General features: G+C 42.8%; 1 protein-coding gene across 7 annotated transcripts in view; it reads right to left on the reverse strand.

The window, feature by feature from the left end:
• The window catches only part of NR2C2 (nuclear receptor subfamily 2 group C member 2), a 61,446-nt gene that overhangs the window by 27,446 nt on the left and 18,222 nt on the right, over window positions 1-15,778 (reverse strand). For all 7 annotated transcript variants that reach the window (XM_040995256.1, XM_040995254.1, XM_040995252.1 and 4 more), the window contains one exon: window positions 6,240-6,350. In XM_040995256.1, coding sequence (XP_040851190.1) covers window positions 6,240-6,311 — 72 coding nt within the window. In that variant the 5' untranslated portion in view covers window positions 6,312-6,350. The remainder of the gene's footprint in view (window positions 1-6,239; window positions 6,351-15,778) is intronic.

Below are 15,778 nucleotides of genomic sequence, written 5' to 3' on the forward strand. Positions count from 1 at the left end.
GCATCCCAGATGGAGTCCTGGCTCCACTTGTATTTCCAGCTTCATGCTAATGTGCTTACTTAGTATGCTGCAGCTCACCTGAGCCCTGTCAACCCACGTAAGAGAAATGGACTGACTGCCAGGCTCAGCCACAGTTAATGAGAACATTTAGGAAATGAACCAGTGCATCAAAAACTTGGTAACTTTCCTTGTCAATTTGTCTTTTCAATAAATAAATCTTAAAAAATAAAAAAGAACCCATTAAAACATTTTAAATTATTTTTAGTTTTCTATTAAAGGTAGAGAGGGATCTTCCTTCTGCTGGTTCATTCCTCAAACACTCATAACAGAAAGAGCTGGGCCAGGCCAGAGCCAGGAGCCAGAAGCCAGGAACCAGGAGCCCAGCATTTCGTATAGCTGTCCCATGTGGCCATGGGTGTGTTAGTAGCAAGTTAGAACAAACAGCAAGAGGTAGGTGACTTCATGGTACATGAATTTCAATGGGGGAGGGATACAAGAGTATGGTACAACAGGTTAAGCTCCTGCTTGTGACACCAGTTTTCTAACGCTGGATTCAGCCGATGTGCTACCTGAGGATGATCCATCTGTTACTCTATGATACATTTAAATAATAACACTAAAACCCCAATTAAAGGGGGGGAGGAGGTTAGGGAGAAAGGAATTCATCACCAGCACAGCTACCCTGTGAGACAAGTTTTTGGGCAGAAGGAAAAACATGCTGGCCTTGGATCTGCCTGAAGAATGGGAATGTCACAGAAAGAATAAACAAAGGACAAAGAAATCTTGCTTTGGAAATGTTCAGATTTAAAACGTAGCTGTTCAAATGAATAAGAGTAACAATGTGTTGGGTGATTACAGCATGTGCACCAGTGAAAGGAATGGCAGCCATGTCACAAGGCTGGGGAGACTACTCTGGTGACCGCACAACTGATAACATAAGATACAGCACAGGAGGGCTGGCGTGGTGGCCTAGCAGGTAAAGTCCTCACCTTGCATCTGCCAGGATCCCATATGGGTGCCAGTTTGTGTTCCCAGGTCTGCCACTTCCCATCCAGCTCCCTGACTGTGGCCTGGGAAAGCAGTCGAGGACGGCACAAAGCCTTGGGACCCTGCACCTGCTTGGGAGACCAGGAAGAGACTCTGGGCTCCGGGTTTGGACTGGCTCAGCTCTGGCCGTTGCGGCCACCTGGGGAGTGAATCATCAGACGGAAGATCTTCCTCTCTGCTACTCCTCGTGTATATCTGCCTTTCCAATAAAAATAAATAAATCTTTTTTTTTTTTTTAAAGATTTATTTTTATTATTTTTTCATTGGAAAGGCGGATATACAGAGAGGAGAGACAGAGAGGAAGAGCTTCCGTCCGATGATTCACTCCCCAAGTGAGCGCAACGGGCCGATGCTATGCCAATCTGAAGCCAGGAGCCTCTTCTGGGTCTCCCACGCGGGTGCAGGGTCCCAAAGCTTTGGGCCGTCCTCGACTGCTTTCCCAGGCCACAGGCAGGGAGCTGGAAGGGAAGCGGGGCTGCCGGGATTAGAACCGGCGCCCATATGGGATCCCGGGGTGCTAGGCGAGGACCTTTAACCACTTGCGCCACCGCGCCGGGCCCAAAATAAATAAATCTTAAAAAAAATTACAACATAGGAGTTTAGGATACATGTGACACACCAAGATGAGAGACATAGGAATCATAGCTAGGAGGGGAAAAAGGGAGCTTCCCACAGGATCCAGTTATACAGATGGACAATATTAACCCAAATATGTTAATGATGATGTACTTTAGTATTATTTTTTATAAACTTAAAAAAAATTTTTTTGATGATCTCTATATAGTTGATTAGGGCTCAAAGGGTCAAGGGCTATAGCAAAGTGGTTAAGACCATTGTCTCCATATTCTCTTTTTTCCTTCCTGTAATGAGGATATACTTTAAATGTCAATGTTTTATGCACAGTAAGGGGAGGACAGAGGTTGTCAGCTGGGTAAACAAACTGAAGCCCTAATTTTATACTGCCTATGCGAAATTCATTTTACATTTCAAAGACAAAGATGAAAATGCATAAAGGCCGTGCTAACATTCATCAAACAAAATTAAAATAACTACATTCATTTCATATTAAGTAAACATCAGAATAAGGACAATATTAGATGTGCAGAGGGGTATATGAGAAGAGTCAGTTCTCAACAGTAATAAACCAAACCTAAAAATGTATGCCGCTAAGAACAAGGTATCAGATAAGGAGGCAAAACCCATAACTTAACTAGAAAGAGAAATCCGCAATTTCAGCTGAGGGGTCGGCATCTCTCTGCTGACAACTGATGCAGTAAGCAAGAACAATCAGTAAGGACAGAGTTGACCTGAACACCAAAATCAACCAACTCAATCTAACTGTCATTTACGAAGCAATCTGTCTAACACCTGCAGAATACATTTTTTCTGAGGCCTGCATGGAACAGTCACTAAAACACAGCAATTCTGGGTCATAAAACTGATTTCAACCAGTGCTACAAAGAACTCAGGAATACAAAGCATATTTTTAGACCTTGATGGAATTAAAGAGGAATTCAGCAAAAGCTTAGTAGAGATAGCTAGAAAATACCAGTATCTGTAAATTAAACAATATATTTACAACAAAACATGGTTCAATTGAAATGTCTTAATTTTTAAAAACATTCCAAACTGAAGTCTACGCCCCAGAGATCTGCTTGGCGGGGGGTCATATAAAGACACTGAAAGCCCAGGCTTAGTGGATAGACCCTGAGAAACCCAGCCCTTCAAGGGGATCAGAAGGACTACAGTGATCCCCATCCAGGTAAGCCTGTAATTATTTCCTATTTTATAGGTAGTCTGTAAATTCAATTTTTAAAAAAAACTAAAAGAAAGAACAAGATTTATTTATTTGAAAGGCAGTCAGAGAGACAGACAGTCAGACAGACAGACATATCTTCCTTCTGCTGGTTCACTCCCTAAATGGATGCAATGGCTAGAGTGGAGGTGATCTGAAGCCAGGGGCCTGGGATTCCATCCAGGTCTCCCATGCAAGTACAGGGGTCCAAGAACTAGGAGCCATCCTCTGCTGCATTCCAGAGCTCATTAGCAGGAGCTGGTTTGAAAGTGGAGTAGCCAGGAATCAATAAACTGTTGCCCATATGGATGTTGCTGCTGCAGGCTTTACCCACTCTGCTATAGTGTTGACCCCTCAAGTTTAATATTGACCTGGCAGGTCTTCCATAAAACAGATGCACAGCCAGCTGACTGACTTGGAACATTTCAATGCAGTGGTTCTGAAAAGACCTAATATTTATCCCTTGGGTCAAATAGTATATTTAAATATAAGAATTTAACTAGACACAAGTTTTGAAGTCTCTTAATTGAAAATTAAATGAGGTAGGGATGCAGCGAAGGTAGGGAGGAGTGCTTTTTGCAGCAATGTACCATTTCATTTGCAAAAATGACAAAAGACTCACACGAATAGCATAATACACACTTGAGTATGTGGATGGGGACTAGCCCACACTGCGTCAATGAGCATAAATTTCTACAACCTTTGAACAGCATTGTGGCAGAACAGCTTATCAAACAGTCCCTCACAACAGAGAGGAGGTTCTAGATTGTATTATGTGCCATCATCTCCCAAAAAGGAGCAAGGGGAAGAACAACAGGCACAGAATGCCTACACTTGTGTAGAAATAGGATGCAAGTGTTTACACTGTACATAACATGGCAACTCTGACCACCTCTTGGGAGAGACAGTAGCGCCTATGGGAAGCAGCAGGAGACTTGTTCTTAGTCTGCACCTTGTCTGCTGTGTTATGGCAAACACGCATCACCTACCCTATACACACAAACAAGCAACTCCTGTGAGTGCAGGATGGGGGAGAGGAATGAGGGGTGAACATTACAGTGAGAATGGAAACACCAATGGGTGTGAAGGGCATCAGACAAGTAGCAGCCAGGAGAAGAGGAAGGAAGACGGAAGAGTCTAAGTGGCCTTTCTGAGGATTGTAATGAAGATTTCAAACTTCTAATAGCTATGTAAACTACAAAAGTCCTTTCTAGCCAGATTTTAATGTGAAATATCAAAATATAAAAATTTTATAGTACATAAATCTGTTTATGTTTTATAAACTTTAAACATTTATTTAACATAAAGCAAAATTATGAATATAATGATGCTCTACTGAAGTGGGAAAGAGTATGGGGGAAAAAATCTCAGAAAAGCCTCAAAATACAAAGATGGCAAAAGAACCTCTTTCCAGGGCTATCCCAAATAGAGCAAACACAGCAGTCTCGGAGCACACTGGTAAACTAACACGTGAAAGTCACCAAATAAGAGGCTCTTAAAGCTGGACTAAAAACCAAGATGCTTTAAACTAGTGTTTTTTGACTCCTTCATTTCCTCCAGTACCTGTCCTGCTTGTTGGAACCACCCCGAATGCCTGCAAGCCCTGGGTTTCGGTCTTGTGTTTACTGGCACTCGATTGATCACTACTGTGATTACAAACAGTACCAACCATCTGGGATGGAAAACAGCATTGTAAAGAAAGGACATGACTAATACAACTGACGACATTTTAGAATATAGGGCCAATGCAATGGCTCACTTGGTTAATCCTCTCTCCCAAGCACTGGGATCCTATTAGGCACTAGCTAGTGTTCCTGGCTGCTCCACTTCCCACCACACTCCCTGCATATGGCCCAGGAAAGCAGTGGAGTATGGCCCAAGTTCTTGGGACCCTACACCCATGTGGGAGACCTGGAAGTGCCTGGCTTCAGATTGGTTCAGCTCTGGCTGATCTGTTTCTCTCCTTCTCTGTGTAAATCTGTATTTCTAATAAAAATAAAATAATCCTTAGAAAAGAAAAAAGAAATTTTAGAACACAGACTATAGATTAGATAATGGTATGGTCCATATGAAACCTCTTGGTTTTGATAACTGTTATAACTATATAAGAGAATGCTCCTGTGCTCGGGAAATACATGCATGACCAGTATAGAAGAGTGATAGCTCCAATAAGCTCTCAAATCATTCCGAAAAAATGACATACATGCATTCAATATGTGGCAGCGAGCAACTACTGCTGCACAGGGCTACAAAGGACTTCCATGTAATATTTTCTGTAAATCTGAAATTATATAAAAAGAAAATATTAAGACACTATTAACACAGCTGCTAACATCTATTGGTGCTTGCTTCCTATACGCTTATAGGTATTACCTAAGGTCATTTTTTTGTAACTTTACAAAACAGTTTACTGTTCTCATCACCAAATCATAGCTATAGAAGTTAGGAAGGAAATTCCCTGGTCACATGGCTGAGTGGAGATGAGATACGATCCTGGGTCTGCTCCATTTAGAACCAATGTTCCTCAATGTTGCCCAGCCTGTCATTCTTTCCCATAATCTTTCCCTTTCAACTTTATCAGAGAGGCCACTACTTGGGGTGTAAGCACTGTTGTGCATTAAAACATCAGAGAACTTGACTCTCTTCCCAGGTCTATTATTAACTCAAGGAATATCTATCTCTGTCTCTGAGTCTTTCAACTAAATAAGTAGAAAAAAACTAGTGACAAACGGGGAGTGAGAGCTCCCTACTGAAGCCAGGAACTCAAACCAAGCCTCCCATGTGCTGGCAGGCACCCAGTCACGTGAGCCATCACTGCTGTGTCCTGGAGCTTGCATTAACAGGAAGCTGGAGTCAGCAGCTGGGACTGGAGGCTGAGCCCAAAATGCTTTCATGGACACAGTCATCCTAATTGGAGTCTTGACCACTAGGACAAAGCCTGCCTCTCCCCAACCTTTCTGAAGCACCAAGCACATGTTGCATTATGTGCCAAGGAGTATTGCTGAGTCTTTTATAAGCCATATCCTCTGGCTGCTCAGAAAACCCATGATGAGGTAAGTGATATGTTATATACACTCTTCCAAATGAAGAAAGTTTAGCCAAGGGTCTAAAAGCAATTCAGTGGAGCACTGAGTCTGACTTCCAGAGCTCTTGCTTTCAATTACTAGGCTATAATGTCTTGCATGTCTTGCAAACTGGAAACAAGTAAGTAGTAAGACAGCACTTCATTTTGATAGTCTGAAACAATAGTTTAGAAGTTTGCTCTAAAAATTAAATGAACGTAAACTTCAATTTTGTAAAGTGGTGTGCTGTATGTGACACCCATGAGGCTCTGGAAGGCAACTCCAGGCAGTACTGCTGCTGGTGGTTGGCTGTGAGCAGGGGACGGTGCAAGTACCTGAATGCGCTGAGGAGAGGCTACTGTGGAGTCTGTGGAGATGATCTGGATGCGCGGGGAGGGGCTGGTCATCCCTGGAGATTCCGGCCGAGAGGTCTGTGTGCGTGGTACCTGCAGGCAACAAGTGCAGTGGGTCACAAGAAGTTCACAAAAGTGCCCAGTGATGGCCTAGGGCTATGTCACATAGCTTCACTGTGGCCCTGACACACTTGTACAGCTCGGAAGAACAGACCCCAATGACTAAGTATCAGTGAGATACTGCCACAGGATGATTCCAGCAAATACAATCTGAAAATAGCTATTTATGATGTAAAGATGCAAGAAAAAAAATCAAAGAGATTTTTAATTATAATCTTCACAACAACCTCAATAATGTGAAATAGTTTAGATATTTACTTTAAAAGTATAATGAGTAGGCTTGTCATGATGGCTCAATTGGCTAATCCTCCTCTTGCAGGCACCAGGATCCCATGTGGGTGCTGGTTTATGTTCCTGGGTTGCCACGATTTCCCTCCAGGTCCCTGCTTATGGCCTAGGTAAAGCAATGGAAGGTGGCCCAAGTGGGAGACCTAGAAGCAGTTCTTGGGTTCAGATCAATTCAGCTCCAGCCATTGTGGCCATTCAAGGAGCAAACCAATGGATCAAAGATCTTTTTCCTTTTCTCTGTAAATCTGCCTTTCCCGTAAAAATAAATAAATTGCATTTCTGGGATAAACTCCACTTAGTCATGGTACACAAATTTTTTAAAAGATTTATTTTTATTGGAAAGGCAGATTTATACAGAGAAGATAGAGACGAATATCTGCTGTCCACTGGTTCACTTGCCAAGTAGCCACATGGTTGGAGCTGAGGTTATCTGAAGCCAGAAGCCAGGAGCTTCTACCAGGTCTCCCACATGGGTACAGGATCCCAAGGCTTTGGGCCATCCTCTACTGTTTTTTTTCAGGCTATAAGCAGGGAACTGGATGGGAAGTGGAGCAGCCAGGACATGAACTGGCATCAATATGGAATCCCAGTGCATGCAAGGCAAGGACTTAGCCACAAGGTCACTGTGCTAGGTCCAAAATGAATAAATCTTATATAATGAGTATAAACTTGAGGAAAAGTTTTAAGGTAGTAAAGAGGTTGTACTTATTTTGATGTCCAACAGACATAAAATTAAAGTTCCTAAAATAACTATAGATGTTTGAGTTTTTCCACTGGCCCCAAAGCAGCTATGAAACAACTACCAGCAAAAAGCTCATAACATGGCATGGGATTACACTGGAAACTCCAGGCATCAGAAGTTCTGAAAGGATCTTGGTAACTCTTCAGCCTCAATGTGATAGGTTGGCAAGAACACTTTGGTATCACTAGCATTCAGTCAGTACCCACTGAAGGCCAAGTGGGGGGTTTAGTGATCCTGTGGGTACCAGAAATAGGCAGACTCTATATTTCTTCCATGTAAAGTATTTCAGGGGGCTGGCACCACAGTGGTGCAGCAGGTCAACTCAATGAGCATACCAGGTGGACACCTGCGTCCTAGCTGCTCCACTTTCGATCTGGGTACTTGCTAATGGCCTGGGAAGAGGTGAGGATGGGCCCTTGCCATCACATCAGAGACCTGGCCTGGTCTAGGACTGGCCCTTACAGCTCCCTGGTAAGTCAAACAGTGAATGGAAGATCTCTGTTTCCCCCTGTTCAACATAAATAAATATCTAGAAAAATACTTCAGGAGCTAGCACTTCACAAAATTAAAAACAAAAACAAAAACAAAACACAACAACCAAAACACCACCCCCACTCTACCTCCTAATTCACTCTATGAGACCAATAGTATCTAATACCAAATTCAGACAAAGACATCATAAAGAAACTACAGATCAATGTTCCTTATGAATATAAGCACAAAATATCCTTACTAAAACAACAACAAACAAACAAAGAGTACATAAAAAAGATTTTATATCAGACTTGGCAGGGTAGCCAAATGGCTAAATTCTTGGCTTGCATGCACCTGGGATCCCATATGGGCACTGGTTCTAATCCTGGCAGCCCCACTTCCCATCCAGCTCCCTGCTTGTGGCCTGGGAAAGCAGTTGAGGACGGCCCAAAGCCTTCGGACCCTGCACCTATGTGGCAGACCTGGAAGAAGCTCCTGGCTTCAGATTGGTTCAGCTCTGGCCACTGCAGCTAACTGGGGAGTGAACCAACAGATGGAAGATTTTTCTATTTTTCCTTCTCTCTGTAAATCTGCCCCTCCAGTAAAAATAAATAAATCTTTAAAAAATCGTACACCATGACTAAATGGAGTTTATCCCAGAAATGAAAATGTGGCTCAACATACGAAGATCAGCTGTTTAATACTCCATATTAAAATGAACAAACAAAACAAAACTTGAATCAGCATTGTCCGAGTCCCCTGTACCCCCCTCCCCGTGATGGAATCAACAGACCTAGGCTCTGAAGCAGGCATACCACCCTGAACAAACTACTGCAAACCTCCTATTTCCTCCAATCCAAATGGACACACTAGTACTACTGCTGTAAAGGACGATAAATGTTGTAAGCATTAATTCTGTTTAGCAAAAAGCAGCTACTGCAAGCATCACAAATTTTCTGAAAACTGCTTTGAAGATTGACATATAAAGTGTTTGTCTTTTGCTACTAAGCTTAACCTCACATTATATATAAAAACTGAAAAATACAGGTATAATTAAATCTTCATGATACCTAGGTTAGGAGAAGCTTAACTTTTTTTTTTTTAAGCACAAACAATAGGACAGATAAACATAAGCCAAACTAAAAACCAAAATAAGGCCCGGCGCAGTAGCCTAGTGGCTAAAGTCCTAGCCTTGAACATGCAGGGATCCCATATGGGTGCCAGTTCTAATCCCAGCAGCTCCACTTCCCATCCAGCTCCCTGCTTGTGGCCTGGGAAAGCAGTTGAGGACAGCCCAAAGCCTTGGGTTCCTGCACCCATGTGGGAGACCTGGATCCTGGCTTTGGATTGGCGCAACACCGACTATTGCGGTTACTTGAGGAGTCAATCATCAGACGGAAGATCTTCCTCTCTGTCTCTCTCCTCCTCTCTGTACATCTGATTTTGCAATAAAAATAAATAAATTTCAAAAAACTGAAATAAGACTTGAATCAGAACTCTTATGAAGCAAATCAAAATAATGTAATACCAAATACTCCCACTAGGATAGCTACAATCAAAACCACACTCCATAACAACTTTTGGCCAGGGAGCAGACAAATTGGAATGTAAAATGAGGCAAGAGAAACAATATGGCAGTTTCTCCCAGGACTAAAAACAGTGTTCTAATCTTAGGTGTGTACACAAGGGAAACAGAAACATAAGCCCAGAAAAACTGCTACACAATGTTGGCAGCAGGTCATTCCTAATAGCCTACAAGTGATAGCAAGGCAGTATCTGTAGGCAATGAACAGATCAACCTTGAAGACACTGTGTCAAGGAAAAGAAGCCAGCTGCAAAAGACCATATGAAATGCCTAGCATAGAGAAATCTATTAAGTCAATACAATAAATGAAGGGATGCCTGGGGTTGAGGAGGAATGAGGTGCGGCAGGGAGTACTTGCTAAGGAATATGAAAGGTCTCTAAATGTCTTCTTGCACTGGAGCCATCCAGCAGCATTGTGATGGAACAAAGAGGTTTCCATTCAGGGTGGAAATAGATGAATGGTCAGCCTCCTAAGCCCACCTGTATCAGTGGCAGTCCAGTCCGTGGCTTACAGATGAAGCTGCAAGTAGTCACACTGTCCCTGCAGGATATCTGATTAGCATGTAGGCTCAAGAGCGGAGTAAAACAAAACAAAGGGTCTAGGCAGAGTGGCAGTGTTAGTTACTCATTCCCTAACATAATAAGTTTTCATTCGCTTTGCATTCATTGTGGGCCTGGCTTGGGGGAGACCACGAGAAACAGGAAATATTCCCTCCTGGCCTCTGAAGTAGCTGTAGAGACCGAATGCTCTGAGGGGAGCACCAGGATGCAGGACTGTGGGAGCTCATAGGAGGGTCAGGAAGGGCTGAGCAGAATAGGTAGGCTTTCTCTTCAACTTAATAGATGGTAAACATTTATGTGTGGGCAAGCATAGTAAACCTCAGGAAGAATGTGAAGGGGCCAGCTTTGTGGCCCGAGTTTAGCTTTGCCTGCAGTGCTACAACCCACATGAGCCTGGCTGGGCTCAAGGAGATCTTCTCCCAGCTGCTCCTCTTCCTATCCAGCTCCCTGCTGATGCACCTAGGAAGGCAGCAGTGTGTGTCTGAAACATGGGGGTCCCTGACCTCAATGTGGGAGACCCAGACGAAGTCAGTTCCCTGGCTTCAGCTTGGCCCAGACCTGGATGTTGCAGCTATTTGGAAAATGAACCAGCAGATGGAAAATCTGTCTCTATTCTCTATAAATTTGCCTTTCAATAAAATAATCTTAAAGAAAAAAAATATAAAATGCAACAACAAAGTGTGAATTGGAGACCATGTCTAACATACTATCATACACATGGTTCTAAATGGAGTCTCTCGACTAGCAGTTTAACAATCCTTTGCACAAGCAGTTTTTCCTACCAAGGTGCCAGCACCCAAGCTAAGATAAAACATACACCTTGGTGCTGTGAGGCATTTACACTAAAATGCAAACTAAGTGATCTGAGCCGGGTGAAGGGGCAGTAGGTAGAAGCAGGCCAAGTAAGGTACAACAAAGGAAAAAAGAGCACATGTGAAAATGAGCTGTATCTGACAAGGAAAATGGAATATTCACAGAAGGTGGGGCTGTGGGCTGAATTCCCCAGGAAAGGGCAGAGACCTCCAGGACATTGGTGGCTGCCCTTTTTCTGGTCCTTTTAGGAAGTTTCATCACATCACATATACAACCAGGGGTCAGAGTGTTTGCCATGGCATCCTATCATAATATTGCTAGTCGATGGTAGGTTGCCATAGGCTGCCACACTGGCCGCTTCCACTTGGTGTAGGTTCTGGGCATCAGGCACCATTGTACAGCAAAAGTTTCAAGTTCTCCAGCAATGGTGGGAGGACAGACTTCCCTCAGGATCTTTGATCCCTCTACTTGTTTGTATCAATTGCATAACATTGTCTTGGTAAAAGGAAATAATTGCAGGAAAGCTACCTATAGATAACATGCAGTCATTCTGCTGAAAGATGCAGTAAACAGTAAGACTATCTAGCTATAACCCATCCTGGGGGCGTGGCTGCAACATTCTCACAGGTTACTGGCAGGCAGCAGATTCACATTCTGACAGAGCAGATCATGAAAACCTCATTTGTTACAAAACTCAGCTAGAAACAACTCCGGAGAAATAACAATGTCAATGTTTAAGTAGGTAAAACATTTCAGGCAGAGGACATCTTTAGCTTGAACTGAAATACACTATATTCTCCTTTTTTATTTTATTTTTTAAAACCACGGAATAGCATGATGAGGATAACTGGGGGAAAAAAGAACTTTTTTTTGTGCAGCAATGTGCATCTGCAAGAATGCACAGGAGGCTGCAGCCTTTCAGCCTCACCCACACCTCACATAAAGCATCAGGACATTGTAACTCCCATTGTACCCCAAAGAATCACTTCTCTTGATGATCTGTAAGTCTAACTATTGTTTGCGGTAAAGTTAACAAAAGAATGAAACCTAAACATTATAAACCAGCATAATTTATATCAGAATTAATCAACCAGTTTTTGAGTTTTCCAGTTGATAACAAGTTTTTAAAAAGTTTAAACAATTGTCCTAAATTTCTTGACACAGCAAAGATCCAAAGTCAACAATCAGTACTGAACAAGGCGACGTGTTAGAGCAGCACTTGGTTCACAGGCACATTAACTTTCTGGTGTGCACACGTCTAAGAGAGAGAAAGGGAAGGCGGGGGAGGAGAACAAAGAGGGATAGAGAGGAAGAGAGAAAACAGAAAATAAAGACTAAGTTTTTGCCCCACCAGAATTTATGCACCACAATGGGAACACAGGTTTGTAAGAAACAATTTGCTAGGAACTTAACATAGCAATGATATTACAGTGAAGTTTTTCAAATATTCAATAAGTATCTAAATCTGCAGCTAGTTTACCAGTTCCTATTGAAACGCACTGCAGCACAAAGAAGTTTCTCCAGGAAAGAGGACTCAAAATTGCAGTCCTCACCCTTAGGTCTTCAAACACTTACCATGCCAATAGTCCCCTGTAGCTCTGTGAAACCTCCCAGGCCACAGTCCAATCCCAAGGGCCAAGGAGTGACTGAGGCAAAGCACAGGCATCTGTCTTTGAGCCCTGTCAGTGCAGATTCCATTCACCAAAATCAGACAAGGCTGTTTAAAGATGTCCCCTCTATGACCCTGCTCTGCTGAAGGTCAAGTACACTCTCACTCCCTGTAACCAGAATCGACATGTTCCTGCTGCTTCCCCAGATGCTGAAGCAGCCTCTCCAGTAATCTAATTCACTGCTTGTTAGCAAAGATGCATTGGGCTTCACCAAGACTTACTTTTGCTGAGCCCCCAATCCTCTCTCTTTCAAAATCACCTTTCCTCAATACAGGGCTCACAAAAATGTTACCATGCCAAATCTATACCACCCTTTTTTTTTTTTTAAAGGTTTTTAAATTTGTATTGGAAAGTCAGATATACAGAGAGGAGGTGAAACAGAGAGGAAGATCTCTGGTTCGATGATTCACTCCCCAGGTGACTGTAATGGCTGGAGCTGAACCGATCCGAAGCCAGGAGTCAGGAGCCTCGAGCCTCTTCTGGGTCTCTGACACCGGTATAGGGCCCGAAGGCTTCGGGCTGTCCTCAAATGCTTTCCCAGGCCACAGGCAGCGAGCTACATAAGAAGCGGGGCTGCCAGGATTAGAATTGGTGACCATCCTAGCGAGTTTCGGTGAGGACTTTAGCCACTAGACTATCGCGCCGGGCCCTTTCCAAATAGTGTTTCCTCATTTTTATTTATTGGAAAGGCAGAGTGACAGATCAGAGACAGAGATCTTCCATCCACTGGTTCATTCCCCTAATGCTTGAAGCAGTCAGAGCCAGGCCAGGTGGAAATCAAGAGCCAGGAACTCCCTCTGTGTATCTTCTATGGGTGGCAGAGACTCACGCACTTGAGCCAGCACCTGCTGCCTCCATGTCTGTTACCAGGAAGCAGAGTCAGGACTCAGTCCCAAGCACCATGTCTGCTCCTGCAAACAGCTTCAGCAGTACAAGGAATAGAGGGAAAATTGGCAGAGCTCGGGCATTCTGCATTCAGCATCTTCAATTTCACAGGACAGCAAGCTAGTGTTTTTAAAATAGATGGGATAGGGCCCGGCACAGTGGCTCAGCGGCTAAAGTCCTCGCCTTGAACCCACTGGGATCCCATATGGGTGCCAGTTCTAATCCCGGCAGCTCCACTTCCCATCCAGCTCCCTGCTTGTGGCCTGGGAAAGCAGTCGAGGACGGCCCAAAGCCTTGGGAACCTGCACCCATGTGGCAGACCTGAAAGAAGTTCCTGGCTCCTGGCCTCGGATCTGCGCAGCACCAGCTGTTGCGGTTACTTGGGGAGTGAACGATCAGACAGAAGATCTTCCTCTCTGTCTCTCCTATCTGTATATCTGACTTTGCAACAAAAATAAATACATCTTAAAAGAAAAATAATATAAAATAGATGGGATGTTTTCCAAAGTTTCCTCTCATTCAAAGGGTAGGCAACAACATGTGAGCTACACTGCATACAAAAAAATCTACAAGAATAACTGGGCTCATTCAATGGCAACCACCCAATGTGTCGGGACAGAGTTCTAGACTCAGCTGGGCATATGCAGTCAGTGCAAATGAAAACCCATTTTAACAGACCTAATGATTTTCTATCATTTTAAGATGGATTTACACTTTCTAGAACTTTCAGGTGTTCAGGCCAACAGTGAAGTGCCACGGTCTACACCGGAGCACCTGGATTTAAAGAGTCTGTATCTTTCCCTTTCAAGTGACATACAAGAATGTGTGTTTATATATAAAAATCGTAAGTTAGGATCAAACTGAATTTTGTGATTACTCAGAACACATACAAGATGGATTTAACATAAGATTGACCTTACTCATCAAAAGAAGGAAATCATACACTACTAAATGATCAAGGGGTCCATTCAACAAGACGACATTTCTGCACTAAATGTGTACACACCCAATGCCAGCACACCGGCTCTGTAGAACAATTATTAACGTATTTAAAGGGAGACACAGATTCCAATACAATAATGTTAGGGGTATCTGCACTCTATTACCATCAGTGGACAGACCGACTAGACAGAAACTCAAAAGAAATAACAGAACTAATTTATGCCATGGATCAAATGGATTTAATATTTACAGGATATTTCATCCTACACAGAATATACACCTTATCAGTGCATGGAATATTCTCCATTCTACACCACATTCTAGACCACAAGGTAAGCCTTAGCAAATTGAAACAAATCCAAATCATACCATGTATCTTTTCAGACCACTAGGGAATGAAGTCGGAAGTCAGCAAGCCGAGAAACTCCAGGAAATATGCAAATACCTAGAGGCTCAATAACACGCTTCTGAATGAACAACGGCTTACAGAATAAATCGAAATGGGAATAAATTCCTGGCAAAGAATGAACTTCTTAACACAATGTATCAAAACACATGGGGTATGGCAAAAGCAATGCAAAGAAGGAAGTTCATTGCAATTAGTGCCTCTATCAAGAAACTAGAAAGGCACCAAATAAACAAGTTATCAATACATCTGAAGGGTCTAGAACAATAGCAGCAAATTAAACCCAAAAATTAAGAGTTATAGAACCCCCTTTCCCCCGCAAAAAAACTGAAGAGCTTTGAAAAAACTAACAAAATTGATATGACACTGGCCCACCTAACAAAAAAAAAAAAAAAAAAACCCAAATCAACAAATCAGAGATGAAAAGGAAATGTAACAATGAATATCAGATATACAAAGAATCATTAGGAATTCTTACCAACAACCATATGCCAATAAATTGGAAAATCTAAAAGCAATGGACAGACATCTGGATGCACAAAATACTGAGGAGATTAAAAACTCTAAGTAGAACAATAATTAGAACAAAAATTGAATCAGTAATCAAGACTCTCCTGATAAAGAAAAGTCCAGAACCAGATAGCTTCATTGCTTAATTCCACCAAATCTTTCAAGAACTAACACCAATTTCCACAATATACTCAAAACAATAGAAAGGGAGGTAGACCTCCCAAATTCCTATGAGACTAACATCACCTTCCTGAATCAGAAAGCCTAAATTTATTTAAAAAAAATTTTTTTTTATTTTTTTTATTGGAAAGGCGGATATATAGAGAGGAGAGACAGAGAGGAAGATCATCCATCCGATGATTCACTCCCCAAGTGAGTGCAACGGCCGATGCTATGCCGATCTGAAGCCAGGAGCCTCTTCTGGGTCTCCCACATGGGTGCAGGGTCCCAAAGCTTTGGGCCGTCCTCGACTGCCTTCCCGGTCAACAGGCAGGGAGCTGGAAGGGAAGCAGAGCTGCCGGGATT

Source organism: Ochotona curzoniae, unplaced genomic scaffold, assembly GCF_017591425.1.
Source record: "Ochotona curzoniae isolate NIBS_2020 unplaced genomic scaffold, NIBS_Ocur_1.0 contig_908, whole genome shotgun sequence".
NCBI classification, from domain to species: domain Eukaryota; kingdom Metazoa; phylum Chordata; class Mammalia; order Lagomorpha; family Ochotonidae; genus Ochotona; species Ochotona curzoniae.